Source organism: Lipotes vexillifer, unplaced genomic scaffold, assembly GCF_000442215.2.
Source record: "Lipotes vexillifer unplaced genomic scaffold, Lipotes_vexillifer_v1.1 scaffold1339, whole genome shotgun sequence".
NCBI lineage: Eukaryota > Metazoa > Chordata > Mammalia > Artiodactyla > Lipotidae > Lipotes > Lipotes vexillifer.
In genome coordinates, this window is record NW_006771642.1 from 455,059 (window position 1) to 470,225 (window position 15,167).

At 53.6% G+C, this 15,167-nt stretch overlaps 1 protein-coding gene across 1 annotated transcript in view; it reads right to left on the reverse strand.

Annotated features, from left to right (window-relative positions):
* The window catches only part of FAH (fumarylacetoacetate hydrolase), a 36,349-nt gene that overhangs the window by 2,703 nt on the left and 18,479 nt on the right, over positions 1-15,167 (reverse strand). Inside the window, exons 8-13 of the mRNA XM_007447063.1 lie at positions 13,942-14,041; positions 13,053-13,183; positions 11,188-11,263; positions 9,000-9,046; positions 6,506-6,607; positions 5,621-5,738 (exon numbers count right to left, since the gene is read on the reverse strand). Of these exons, the coding sequence (XP_007447125.1) occupies positions 5,621-5,738; positions 6,506-6,607; positions 9,000-9,046; positions 11,188-11,263; positions 13,053-13,183; positions 13,942-14,041 (574 nt within the window). The remainder of the gene's footprint in view (positions 1-5,620; positions 5,739-6,505; positions 6,608-8,999; positions 9,047-11,187; positions 11,264-13,052; positions 13,184-13,941; positions 14,042-15,167) is intronic.

Consider the following 15,167-nt stretch of genomic DNA (forward strand, 5'->3'; position numbering starts at 1 on the left):
CGCGGGCCTCTCACTGCTGTGGCCTCTCCCGTTGCGGAGCACAGGCTCCGGACGCGCAGGCTCAGCGGCCATGGCTCACGGGCCCAGCCGCTCCGCGCCATGTGGGATCTCCCCAGACCGGGGCACGAACCCGCATCCCCTGCATCGGCAGGCGCACTCCCAACCACTGCGCCACCAGGGAAGCCCTAAGCTGCAGCATTTTTAAAGTGCCTTCTTCCTGGAGAGCTGCATATACTCAGAGGGTGTCTTTCTCCTCCCCACCCCAACGCAGGGTGCTCTGTCGTTCACATTGCTCCTTCCTGCCCTGGGTTACAACAGAGCCATCACCCCCAGCAAACAGCCCTGCCTGCTTCCTGAGAACAGATGCACGATTACATCCTGGTAGGAAAGCTGGCCACTTCCTCCCCGTTTTACAGCTGGCAAGCAGATGGTCCACATGGGGTTTCTTAACGTCAGAGACGACCTTTTGAGTCAGATGATTCTTTCTCATGAGAAGCTGTCCTGTCCACTTAGGATGTTTAGCAGCATCCCTGGCTGCCATTTGGAGACAGCCGGAACTGTCTCCAGACATCGCCAAATGTCCCCCGAGGGGCAAAGCCACTCTGGTTGAGACCACTGGCCCAAAGGATGAAAAGTGAGGCTCTGCACCCAGCTGAGGAAGGTCTTTCCAGGCTCCCAAGCTGCTGCTCTCCAGTGCAGGGAGGAGAAACTGGGGGCAGGTGCGTTCAGGCAGGTACAGAGGGCCCCGAGAGGCCAGAGCATGAGGAAAGTCTGCACCCAAGTCAGAGTGTGTCACTGAGCCCTGCGCAGAGGGGAGAAGCAGCTCCCTGCCTTCCTGCGTTGGGCTCCGTCAACCATGGAAATGGAAGCGAAAAGTATACTCATCTCCTCTGGAATATTGTCTGATCTCACTGGCCCTTTCCTGAAAACTGACCCTCTGCCTATTCCCCACTCCATCCCACCAATGGGAATGAGAATCCATAGCTACAGCCCAGTTTTCCAGCTTCCTGGAATGCCACGCCTGAGTGCACCCGTCACCTCCCAGAGGGAGGACATCCCAAGGCCCAGAGACAGGAGCCAGACCAGCTGCGTTATTGGCAGAGACAGGCCTGAAACCAGGGTTTTCTCTGCCACCAGAGCTTCAGGGGAGTCCCAATTGTATTATGTCACCGAATGAAACTAAAGGAAATGATCTGGGAAAGCAAATGGGAAGGGCTTGCAACTGTGGGGAAGTGAAGGTGGTGAGTTTTGCATTCCAAGGGAGTTGGTTGCATTCCAGGGCTGTCACCTGCCAGCTGTGTGATTCTGGTCCAGCTACTCCACCTCTCTAGACCTCCAATGGTTCATCTATAAATCAGAGTAATAGCACCGTGGGAATTAAATGTGATAATGCAGGTAAAGTGACATGCACGGTACCTAGCACACAGTAAGTGCACAATAAATTGCTGTTGTGTTACTGTTGTCTTCATTGTGGTTTTCTTGTGTTTCAGTTAAAGATTGTGTTTTAGTTAATGATAAATAGCTTTAGGCTAGACTTCTGGTTCGAGATAGGGCATCATTCTATACATTAACACTTTCCTTCTCTTATATTCCTATGGAAATGGTCAAAGCAATATAGATATAAGGGAAAAGTCTGTGGCAGCACTAGAAACAAGAATGGAAATACTAAAAAAGATGGAACTTGCGTTGGGCGTTAGAAGACATGAGGATTAAGAATGGTGGGAGGGGGAGGAGGGCGTCCCAGGCAGCAGGAACAGCCCACATGCCTGGGGTTGGCAGTGGGTGCTCTGTTCTGTAGACAGAGGAGGCCTCCTTGCCCAAAAGGTTGGCCAAGGCTGGAGCACAGGAGTGGATACCATTGGTTGGGCTGGGGCTTTTGGTCTCCCAGAAGTGAGAACCACATGGCACCATAGGCAACATGACATATTGGTTTAAGAGTACAGACCCTGGAACCCAACTGCCTGGGTTCAGATCCTGGTTTCTACACTTTATCATTCCAGTGGTTAGAGACGGATCTGAGGAATAGTCACCCATGTTGAGACAGCAGGGAGATGACAAGGTGGCATCTGAGCGGGTACAGCCAGAGGAGTAGGAAGAAGGCTGGATGGCTTCCAGCAAAAGGGTGGCTCACCCGGATCAGGTGCCAGAGGGGTCGTGGCAGGTGAGGGCACAGCACTCTGCCCACTGTGGTGACCTCGGCAAAGGCAACACAGCTGACACGCCCATGCCCCCCGTCCACCTCCCCACATGCGAGCACAGAGCTCAAGTCTCAGCCACATTCACTCCCTAGAATTTGTCAGGCATCTCCTTCAGTGTGAAATCTCTTCTTGTTTGTTTTTTTGTTTGATTAATATATAACTTATACCTCTTCTATTGCCAAATTGTAATTTTTATTCTTGTTCCAGGGAATTCCACCAATCTATTCCCGTTTCCCTCTTTTCTTGCCAACATGTGCATCTTCAGATCTGAGGAATTGCCTTTCTCTGAATTTCTCTGCCTGGCCTCCATAAATCCTTCTGGAGCAAAGGCACTATACACAAACAAGTGACCCTCGCAGCATTCTGCCTCCTTCCTCACCCCTTCCTTGACTCAAATGCCAGGAGCACATGTGAATCCCATCTGCCTGAGTACTCATCTCCTTTCTTCCAGGCCCTGGGCAGCTGCCGGGTCCACAGCGGCTTAGCTGGGGGCTTATACAATAGTGACAAGAGAGAGAGCTGAAGCCGTCATTTCCTCCTCTCCCATCCCATCTCCTTCCTTCCTTTCCTCAAACCAAAACTTCAGAAAACGTTTTCACTCGATCCATAGAACCACGACTGAGGGCCTGCAGTAGCTCTGGCAAGCACTGTAGGACCTCTTGATCAAAGCTGGCAAGGGAATCAGAAGACCCGAACCGTATCCTGCTCCCTCAGTGTGTGAATTTCCGCCAATAACCTACCTCCAATCAACCTAAGTTTTCTACTCTGTAAAATCGGGGCAATGACCTTACCCAAGGGCTTCTGTGAGTATGAAACAGAATCATGGAATTGGATGTGGCTGTAACATGGTTGGCCCCCACAGATATTCAGGAACCGTTAGTTAAAACTGGTATTAGAAAGGGTATGATAGGGCTATAGGAAGAGTAGGGGAAAAATGGGTACTTACTGGTTAATTCTAGGCATCATTTGCTGCTGTCTTGAGCTCTGCCTGCATCTTCTCTACTAAATCCACTTCATTTATTCAACCAACCAAAAACCACACTGAACACCCACTATGTGGCTGGCACACAGTCAGACAGTAGAGAGAGGTAAGGTCTGGACCTTGTCCTCTAAGAACTCTGTAGTAGGCTGACTAATGCCCCCCAAAGGTATCAAATACTAAACCATGGAACCTGTGAATGTTACCTTATATGGTAATGTTTTTGCAGATGTGATTAAGTTAGGGATCTTAAGACGAGGAGCTTATCTGGGTGGACCCTAAATGCCATCACAAGTGTGTCATAAGAGAGAAGCAGAGGGACATTTGACAGAGAGAAGCAGAGGAGGCAATGTGAAGACGGAGGTAGAGACTGGAGCGATGTGGCCTCAAGCCAAGGAATGCCAGTAGCCACCAGCAGCTGGAAGCGGCAGGGAATGGGTCCTCCCCTTGAACCTCTGGAACAAGTGTGGCCCTGACAACACCTGGACTTCAGACTTCTGCCCTCTAGAACCATGAGAGAATACATTTTTGTTTTAAGCCAGCAAGTTTGTGGTCATTTGTTCCAGCAGCCCTGGGAAACTAATACAAGCTCTCAGCCAAGCATGGAAACAGACATGCGTACAATTAACCAGAATTCAGTGAGTTGCTCGTGGAGAGGACAGACTGATTGTCCCTGAGCAACCAGAGCAGGCATCATTTGAAATGAGCCAGATTTAAGCTCAAAGGTCTGCAGGCAGTAGGGAAAGCAGGGTTATGATGAGAATGAGGCTCAGTGCGGCGGGGAAAGAATCAGATGAGGGAAGGGTATGAATTTAAATGAAACAGGCGACAGGGGTGCCACGAGAAAATCAGGAAGAGAAGAGTGACAGGGGGAAAGCAGACCTGAAGGTGATTTCCCAGGCACCATGAGCAGGATGGACTGCAGGGGGCTGGAGCGAAGCTGTGCAAGCAATCCAGACACGGAGGGATGGTGCTTGGAGCAAGCCAGCTGCGCAGAGATGGCAGGACACTTCAAAGGGATGGTCGACAGGATGTGCAGAAGAAATGGGTCCAAGGTCCCAGCCCACAGAGCAGAGAGTCAGCAGTACCAAGACAGGGGCAGGAAGTAGGGGTGACAACAGGACACAGGAAGGGAAATGTGTGGTCAGCAGGCAGAGACCAGGATGTGGAGAGCGAGTGCAGAGAACGGGTGCCCCCTTAACCTGCCTGCAGGGCAGATGGGCATGGCTGATTCCCACGCCTCAGGTAGGGATTCCTATTAAGGAGGGGTCAGGATGCTGGGCATTCTCAAAACTGGGTTCTGGAAAAAACAGCAATGACAACGAGGACAGCAGTGAAGACTGTCACCAATTTTAAGCACTCACAAGGTACCATGCACCTTGTTAGGCTCTTTAGATATTATCGAAGGGCTTAAGAATTGGGGTTCTGAAGATAAGCTGCCTGGATGCGAAATCTGATTTCATGACTTACTGGTTGCAAGATCCTGGGCAAGTTATTTACCCCCTGCTAGGCCTTCATTTTCCCACTGTAAAATGCAGGTGCAGCAGTGACAGTGGAACATGACCCCAGGGGGCAGATCCTGCACTTGCCTTGTTCACCACTGGAACCCCAGCATGGGAGTCACAGCAGCTGCTCCAGAAACGTCCCCTGAAGGAATAAACTGGTTCGTCTCATCCTTACAACCATGCTGTGAGCTTAACTACTGTATCTATCATTAACTCCATTTTAAAGATGAGGAAACTGAGTCCAGAAAGGTTCGATAACTTGAGGAAGGTCACAGGGCCGGTGGGGATGTGGGAGTCCAACCTGCTCCTGACCCTGAGTAGCGGGCTGCTGACCACGGTGGCACCTCCCTCTCCAGCAATGTTATGTGGTGGACAGAACGACCCCCCAAGATGTAAGGGGTGCCCTGACCTCCTCGGAATGGGCTGCTGGGAAATCTCGTCACTAACTCAGCCAGGTCATAAAGCACAGGGTCATAGGGCACAAGGTCAGAGGACACAGGGTCTTTGCACTGCAGAGTCCAGAACAATGGGAACCTGCCATTATTTTAGAATTTCGCTCAGGGAGGAAGGAGACAAAGCAGGACTTCTGCAGTCTTTTTGGTTCGGGGAGACTCCGATTTAAAGTCCCTGGTAGGGACTTCCCTGGTCGTCTAGTGGTTAAGACTCTGCGCTTCCGATGCAGGGGGCGTGGGTTCGATCCCTGGTCGGGGAACTAAGATCCCACATGCTACGTGGTGCAGCCAAAAGATTAAAAAAAAATTTAATTTAAACCAAAATAAAGTCCCCGGCAGGCAGGGTTGGGGCGAAGGCCAGTACAAGCAGACACAGACCTGGGACAGCCAGAGTGGGGACGAGTTGGGACAGATGGCTTCCTGGCCAGACGGTTAGGACAGCGCTCGCGTGCGAGGAGAGGACGCCCGCGGGCCCCGGCCCCTCACCTGTGATGATGACTTCATCCCCATCCAGCAGAAACTTCCTGGTCTGTCCATTCCCCAGCTCTATGGCCCTCGTTCCCTTCCACGACAGCTCCAGCATGCAGCCAAAGCTCTCTGGCTCCTTCACAACGGGAAACGGAAGAAGGTGTGATATGTATTTACGTCACGGTGGGCGTGGCGGATCTGGTGTGGGCAGTGGTTAGCAAGGCGGGGGCCGGGGGGGCTGGGAAGGGGCGGCGGATCCCGCGGCCCTCAGAGACCCTGCCTCGGTGGGACCACTGCAGAAGTGTCCTCGAGGCCGGGCACTCTACCTGCCCTGCTCAATTCATCCAGGACGCGGAGGTGCGGGATGCCTGACGAGCGTGCCCAGGCCCCTCCTGCCAGGCCCCTGCCCACTCCAGAGACTGTGGCTTACCCAGATGCTGTCGTAACTGACCCCACCCACTGGGAAGAGATTCTCCATCAAAGAGCCTGCAGTCTCGACCTTGCTGGAAGTGACTGGTACATGCACCACCCAAAAGTCATCACCAAGGGCTCCTGGAAGGGGGCTGGGGGGAATCAGTGGGCCACTCATCCTGGGTGGGGGCACTGTGAGGTGGTGACGACCAGACACTGTAGTGGCTTCCTGCGTCTGCCCCCGTGTCACTCTCACTCTCCCCCAGGACACAGACACAGCCTCTCTCTCATCCCTACACCAGCCTCTTCTGAATTTGAAAAAGAAGCCCCTCCTGCACCCAGAGACGGATGAAGCGCTGAGTAGGACAGAGTTGAAAGATACACCTGCTTCGGGCTGGAATCCCTTCTCAAGGGAGAGCTGAGGGCCCTGCAGTCTGTAGGGGGAATAGGGGTGCTCCAGGTGGGCAGCCCCCAAGGCAAGCAGATACTCACTGGCCCGCTGATGGTTCCAGAAGCCAAGAGGTCCCCCGGCCGCAGGTTGCAGCCATTGACAGAGTGGTGAGTGAGCTGCTGCAGCATCGTCCAGTACATATACTGCGGGCAAGGGACACAGAGGCGGGGACGGGCAGGGTGGGCTTCTCCGAGCCACCTGGAGCAGTCTGCCAGCCTGCACCACTCACTGAGGCCTTCCCTGGGCTCTCTCCCGGCCCTCAGATCAAGAACAAGCTGTCCTCCTGCAGCTACCCTGTGACCCTCCCCGCCTCTCTCCCCACCCCTTCACCAGCGACAGACCCCGCTCCTCTGCCCCTTCCAGCCCTCCCCTAACCCACCTTCTCCACGAAGCGCTCCCTGAGGAGCCAACCTCACTGCTCAGACCCTCAATCTGCAATGTGCTCATCTGTCCATAATTCCACGCTGTCCTGCAATTACCCCTGAGTCCTAAGTTGACATGGTCTAGGTCCTCGTCATAGCAGAAGCTTCTCATGAGCAAAGACCTCCTTTCCATTCTCCCACCCTGGGCTTTGGAACAGACACTGGACAACAGAGCTGAACGACTCAAACAGGACCTCAGAGCACACTGAGGAATGAAGGAGCATTGAAGGAGGTCAGGCTTGGTGGGGGCGGGCCAAGGACCACACGCCCCCCGAGCAGCTCAGAGGCAGCACGCCTGCGCTTCTCCAAGGTCACAGCTTCTCAGATCTGCCACTCCTGGAGCTACACCTCCAGGCAGAGGAAATCTTAGAAATGGATTCTTACCCAAGAGACCCCTTCAAGGAGGCCCCCTTATTCCTTCTTAGTAGCCTAAGGAGCCCAGAATAAAGTTAAATTAGAAGGGATACTGGAGGAAAAAGGAATACATTGAATCAGAGGATGTTCAAAGGGCCAACAAGCATATGACAAGGTGCCCGGCTGCATCAGTCTTTTTTTTTTTTTTTTTTCGTGCCGTATGCAGGCCTCTCACTGTTGTGGCCTCTCCCGTTGCGGAGCACAGGCTCCAGACGCGCCGGCTCAGCGGCCATGGCTCATGGGCCCAGCCGCTCCGCGGCACGTGGGATCTTCCCAGACCGGGGCACGAACCCACGTCCCCTGCATCGGCAGGTGGACTCTCAACCACTGCGCCACCAGGGAAGCCCTGCATCAGTCTTTAGGGAGATGCAAATGGAAATCACAGTCCCCCAGAAAGGCGGAAATGAAAAGGCCGGCGACATCACGTGTTGACTTGGATGTGGAGCAGCCAAAACGCTTACATGCTGCGCGTGTGAGTATAAATTGGAATAAGCCCTTTGGAGAAGTGTTTGGATGTACCCCTCAGCTGAGCATGGATACATATCCTCTATGACCCAGCAATTCCATTCCTGGATATTCACCCAACAGACATCCCCACCTGCTTTGTGACACCCCCACCTGCTTTGTGACACCCCCACCTGCTCTGTGACACCCCTCTGTCTGTGACACCCCATGTATGGTGGACATACATGCACCAAAAGACTTGGACTAGAATATTCACAGTAACTCTCCCCCTCAAAATGGAAACAACCCAAATGTCCATCAAGAGTAGAATGGGGGCCTCCCTGGTGGCGCAGTGGTTGAGAGTCCGCCTGCCGATGCAGGGGACGCCGGTTCGTGCCCCGATCCGGGCAGATCCCACATGCCGCGGAGCGGCTGGGCCTGTGAGCCACAGCCGCTGAGCCTGCGTGTCCGGAGCCTGTGCTCCGCAACTGGAGAGGCCACAACAGTGAGAGGCCCATGGACCGCAAAAAAAAAAAAAGAGTAGAATGGAAAAATCCATTGTGGAACATTTATACTGTGAACACGATACAACAGCCAAGAATCATGAACTGTCACTGCAAACCGCAACATGGTTGAATCTCAGAAACATAATGTTAAAACAAAAGAAGCCAGATAGAAAAGAGTATATACCATATGATTCTGTTTTTATAAAATTTAAAAAACAGACAAAATGAATGGAGGGTAACAGAAGCCAGGAGAAAGTCTACATCCGACGGGGAGAGTAGTGACATGCCTGGAAGGGGCCCCAGGGCACAGCTGAGGTCCTGGAGGTTTCCCGTTTCTTGATCTGGGTGCTGGTTGCACAGTGATGTTGTTTTGTGAGAATTCATTGAGCTGTACACTTATAATGTGTGCATTTTCATATCTATGTGTTATGCTTCAATTAAAAGTTCACTTTAAAAAAGTAAGTCACTCTAACCAACCCAGCCCCTGGCAAGACAGAAGTCAGGGACTAGCCCCTTAGAGGAATATCTATTATTCCCCAGGAAAAGCACTGGCTGTGTCCATGCAGCCTCCAACTGGAGGGGTCTCTGTGACCTCCTGGCCTCTTTGGAAAGAAACAGGGCCATGGAAGCTCTAGGCCCACATGCTGACCCATCATCATAGCCCAAAATGGATGCTATTCCCCTGGTCCTCCCAGGAAGAAAGGTCTCCCTCACTTCCAAAAAGCAGTTTGCCTAACTTCAAAGCTTACCTTAAAATTGGACCTGCATATGGTAGCTGCTTGGTTCATTCCTTCTCCTGTTGGGTAGAAAAGACAAGTAATGTTGACAAAGAGACCTAATTCTATTCATCAAGGAGGGAGGGACCCACCTCGTAGGGGGAATTGTTTTGTGGTTTAAGCTTCCCATTGTCTAATGTGATTCTACCTAAAGAGTCCATGAACCAATGAGCTCATAGGATATCAGAGCTGGGAGCCGTCCACAGAGAGGATCTAGTCCACGGATGGCAAAGAGATGCACACAAGATGCCACTTCCTCCTCCCACACCCACGGCAGACAGCACAAAGTGATCACAGTACTGGTATCCTCTGAGATCAGATGTAGCCTCAGAAGCCCCCTTAACACGATGCTCCTGGAAGCTGATCATCAACTGGAGATACTGTACAAGTTGAAACCGACTTGCCATACCCCCCAGAGCCCTTTGGACAGCTGGGGCCATCTGTCCCCTGCCAAACTCCTCCCGTGATGGATAATGCGCTACTATTTCATCAATATTTAGTAAACAATTACACACCTACTACACACAAGGTACCAGGCCATTGCTGTACCATTTCTGAAGCGTGCAAATAATCAGAGAGCTCTTCTACTCCCCAAGGACTGGCCTTCCTCCCCTGGCCCTGTCTTCCTTTCTGAGGCTGCACAGAACAGGTGTGCTCATCGGCCCCATGGAAGGTCAGGGTCCCCCAAGCCTGCTTCACTCAGACCCCAACTCAGAACATCAGAACTGCACATTCAGGACTGGTGTGGGGAAGGGTCTTGGAAGCCATCCCTGCACCCGGGCCTCCCTCTTCCCGGTCTTTCTACATCTCTGGGCACTGCAACTTCTTGATAATCTTGTCCCTTTCTCCGACAGTGCACTCCCCTGGATGTTTCCAGATGGTCAGGATGAAAACAAGAGAGAAATGACCTCCAAAGAGGCATTTGTGGGTAGGAGGACACCAGCCTAGAGCTTATGACATTTGGCTGTAGTCTCAGCCTTTCCATCGGCCGGCTAAATGACTCGTGGTGAATCCCTTTTCCTCTCTGAGCCTCACTTTCCCAATTGATAACGTGAAAGAGTGGGACCAGCACAGTTTTCCAGGGGCGCTCTGGCGGCTACGAGGCTCTTCCTAGGAGCCCTTTCTTGTGTGGAGCAACCTCCTCCCGAGAGAGACAGCTCCTTCCTCTTCCTGGCGGCCACAGCCTGCTGCCAGAATCACCTCCGTGAAGGATGGAGACCCTGGAAGCTGCAGTGAGAGAGCCACAGCAGAGCCTGGGGTACATAAACAGGACAAAAAGAGGAGAGAGATCTAGGAAGAAAAGAGATTGGCCAGAGTGTGGCCCAGGAGGTCTGTGTGCATCCCCCAGACTAGCCCTCTCCCAGCACCAAGGGCCCCCATCAGGATCGGAAAATGACGCCTAATCCTACCCAGGTGCAGGTGCTGTTCTAGACCTTGATGTGAATCGACTTGCTTACCGCTCACAATTACACCTTGAAGTCGATACCACTATTATCCCACTTTTCAGACGACAAACTGGCACAGATTCAGTAACTTGTCCAAAGTCCCACTGCTGGGCAGGGGCAGAACCAAGACTCGAACCCCAGCCGTGGCCTGCAGAGCCGCCTCTCTTACTACGGCTCCACTGGCCTGGTACCTCAGCCCAGCTGGGCAGCCTCAGGGGGACGCAGGCCCTGCTGCAAGGCTCTCAGGGCTGACCGAGAGCAGGACCCGGGGGCTAGGTGTGCTGGCTCCGTGTGGTCCCAGAGGACAGAGCCAGGCCCACGAGGACAGGCTTTCAAACGGGCACTGGACAAAACACGCCACCCAAGGGTGAGGGGTTGGCAGTGGCGTGTGAGCAGAGGCTGGGCAGACTTTGGTTGGAGAGGCTGGAGAGGGGATCCAAGTGGAGGGTGGAGGTCCCAGACGCCACGGTTTCTGGCCCTAACAGCTGAGAGCCCGGTGCTATGGGGCTAAGGCCACATGGGCCCCGTGCGGCTTGCAATGAGCACAAAGGTGTCCCTTCCCATCCTTTACAAGAGCCCCACGTGTCTCCCAGTCTGCAGCAGGTGGCACCCCATCACCTCCCCCCTTCAGAAGCTCAGCAGCCACCTGGGCAATGGCACTTGGGCACAGGGGTCCACCCAGCTGCTGGACACACCCTTCGACCCCACGACAGTACCTTTCAGGGTGACAGAGAGGTTGATGTCAAACGTGTAGGGCTGGTCGTGGCGGAGATACGGCAGGGGCTTGGGGTCCTGTGAGGGCAGAGCACAGCACAGAGGGGCTGAGCCCCACAGCCCAGCAGAGCAGCTGGCAGAGAGAATCTGAGAGAGAAGGGGTGTCCCCTCTCCAGGGCCCAGCACTGTGTCCCTGGACACTGGGCGGGGCGAAGGTGGTCATGTGTGCTGGACGCTGGGAAAGGCAGCCGAGGGAGGGGCATCAGCAGGTCAAAGGTAGACAGAGGACCCAGAAAGCCAGGGAGGGGAGCGCTGGGGAAGGGGGACAGTGGGAAGCGGAGCGTGGGAAGGCCAGAGATGCGGGAACAAAGCCAGGCCTGCAGGGAGAGGCCAGGCCAACAGAAAGGGAAGGCGGAAGGCAGGGGCGGCCAGCAGAGGCGCTCAGCCCTTCTAGTGCTGGATTCAGTGTGTAGGCAGCTTTGGTAGCCCGAGCTTTGGTAGAAGGTCTGAACTTTGGCCAAAAGCAGTGTTTTCCCAAAGAGCAACAGGTACCTGAATCACTAGTGGGCCATGAGACGATGCGGGGTGATTTTATTTTAACGGTTATGTGTTTCTTTTTATGATTAACTTGGTGGCTAGTAATGAAGATAGGGACATAAAGTTCCTTTTCTAAACACATTATGAGAGTTTTCAGATGGAAGCTGAAAAAGCATTTAATAAATAATTGTTCAGAAGTGGCAAGGGTCATGAAGGTTGCACGTAAAGGGTATTTGGGAAGGGCTGGCATGAAAGGAGACAGAGCCCAGAGGTCTCTGGCAAGGGTGCAGCAGTGCCTGTGAACAGAGATCTGGACCAGGGATGGAGCCTGGAGGGGACGAGCAGGGGCTGTGACGGCAGGACTCACCAAAGACGGAAGAGACAAGTCTGGGAGACTGAAAATGATGGGGAGGGAGATGCTGTGGCAGGAGAGGTAGAGGAGGGAGCAAGGGGACAGGGTGAGAGCCACACAGGAGCTTCACGAGGCACCGGTCTGTGGGGAAAGACTCCAAGTGCTGGAGCGCAGCTCCATGGGATGACAAGAAGGCTGGGAGGTGTCCAGGAGCCACGTGTGAGCAAGGCGAGGGGGAATGGGACCGGGGGAAGGGCAAGCCTCAGAGCTCAGCTAGGGCTGCCCCCATGTGGAGGACAGAGTCGGCTGGAGCATCACAGGACTCTAGGAGATACAGGAGAACCAGGACAGGTCACATGCCAGAAGCCAGGGGGAGAGAGCGCCTAGGAAGAGTAGGGGGCCACCAACGGGTCCACATTGAAGAGGGCACAAGGTCCCCGCACTGACCAAGGTCACTGGGCACTTTGGTGAGACCACCGGTGCTGATGGGGTGGAAGCAGCGGCCAGACTGTGACAGGCTGAGGAGTGAGGGAGGGCTAGGATTGTGAGACGGGCCTGGACAGTGGTGCAGGGACAGGAGGCTCGGGGAACACGAGGCTCAGTGCCAGGACGGACGCCCTGCTGTCTGACCCCATGCTGCATTCTATCAGTTGGACTCCAGGGGGCGCCATCACACAGAACACAGCTTGTTGACCTGGAAAGTTGTGCAATGTGATACTGGAAGGGACCCCTTTTCCTGCCAACTGACCAGTTCCCGGCCTCAGAGGATTCTAAAGGTTACAAAATTCCATGTTCTCCTCAAGAGCTGTGCAGGGGGCAGGGAAAGCACAAGGCAGAATGATTAGTGCCATGCCTGCCTGGAGGTCCCCATAACCAGGACCCCCAGCACATGGGCATCCTCCAGACCCTCCCCATGCCTGCTGGGCAAACAGCCTCGGAGGCAGAGGGGCCTGGACTTCTTGCAGAGGGCGTGCTTACCTGCTCCTGGTTGGGCACAGCAAAGGGCATGAGAGCATCCATGGGCACCACCCACGGAGAGATGGTGGTTCCAAAACTCTTCCCGAGGAACGGCCCAAGAGGGATGTACTCCCACTTCTGAATGTCTCGAGCTACAGAAGAAGGGCTGAGCAGGGCTTACGAAGGCTGACCGGGCCCCGCGGCAAGGCTCCCCCCTTCCCTTGACCAAGGAGCACAGACACTCAGCACAGCCCTCCCCCACCCCCGTGCTCTGGCCCCAACCAGGCTGGCTGCCCCAGGACCAAGGACAGAGGTCCTCTGAGGTCACTGTGCCAGGCTGCCGCAAAGAGAAGGATGACCAAAGGGCAGGCAGGACACTCCCCCATGAAGGGGTTGGAAGCTCATCCTCATACTGGGAGGCAACACTTGCTGAGATTCACGGCACCACTGTCCTCCTACAAATGGCAGAGGGGTTGAGATGGGCTCAGAAACTGAGCTGCTCTGTTTGAAATGTTAGCTCAGCAACTAGCTGAAGTCGTCCTTGTGCCTCATTCCTCACCCGTGTAAAACACGAATAGTAATATTATCAGTGTCTCGTAGGGATCTGACAGGAGAGTCCATGTGATGTATTCAGCCCTGGGCCTGGCACAAAATTGCTCAAACATACTAGCTGTGACATCAGCCTTGTCCCTGTTCATCTTACAAGAAAACTGGAGCTCAGAGAGTTGAAGTAACTGGCTAAGAGCTCAGAGCTGAGAAGTCTGTTTGATACCCAAGCCTGTGCTCTCAGACACTTTGACCGGCACCAGACTCAGGAGACCATCCATGGCTTCCCAAATACCCAGCCTTCACCCAGAGCAGACTGCGCGCAGGAAACTCAACACCAGGATGCCCGACATCCCGTAATTACCACTCCAGTCGTTCATAAGGACCATTCCAAAAATGTGCTCATGGGCCTTAGAAATGGGGATCGGCTCTCCAAATTTGTTCCCAGGGCCTACAAAGAAAGCCTGACAAGGGGAAAAGTTGATGAGAATCTGGCTCTGACCTGCTGCCCCAGGTCACTTGCCTGGAGGGTAAAGGTCAGGCATTTCCAAACCCCGGCTAGGGACCCTGGACCGTTGTGTACGAATCCACTGTTTCTATGCCATGACCGGCACCCAAGTAGACAGACGGCTACCCCGGGGACATGGTGAGCATCTGCGTGCCAGTGCCCACCCAGAGCCCCCACTCATGGCCCCTGATCACCAAGGCAGCCCCCTTTCCCTCCTTCAGCCCACCCCACACCTCTGCCCTTTCCCCTTCACCCGATACCGTGCTCTGCATTTTAAGATTTGACAGCTACACCAGGCTTGTGAAAAATGAAAATATCAGGGTTTGTATTCGTGTCACAAAAACTAAGAAGGCCTCTGTGATGCAGCAAAGAGAGCCTGCCAGGGCGTATCCCACACCCCAACCCATCACCCACCGTCTCAGAGGAAAGCATCATCAGCACAACGTCCAGGAAACAAGAGAAGATGCAGACACCATTGGGGGGAAAAAACTGAGAAGATAACTCAAAAGCACACAAAATCAGCTATGACATTTGCAGAACCTAGGCTGCAGTTATACTCATTCTGTGACAGTGTTTAAATGTTGCAAATTTTTGTCAAGATTCTAAAAAAAAAAAAGATGCCATCTTATAGAGAATCTTACCACCATCGTCAAGATTATCTGTGCTCCCTACCCGTCACTGTTTCTCCACACTATGACTTTCTATTTTTCCTCTGCCTGAGACCATATGGGACCTGGGACCCTTTGCTGCAGTGCTTGCACCTGGACAAACCTCTCCTCGAGCAAGAAAATGCAAAGAAACTATATGGGACTAAAAATAATTTGCACAGGTGGGGCAAATTATGGACAAAAAGATACAAAAGACCAAAAAACCCAAGTGCCATTTCTGAAGAGCTGGGAGCAAAACCGGTGTTGGGAACAAAAGCAGGGTACTGCACATGCCCCCTGCACACAACACTACCTAAGGGGTGGGCAGACCACCTAAGACAACAATCCGGCCCAACCCCTGGACACACCCCTACCCTCACCCCAGATAAGGAACAAGCTCGCCCTGCCCCGCCCCGCCCCCCCCGGCCCCACCCC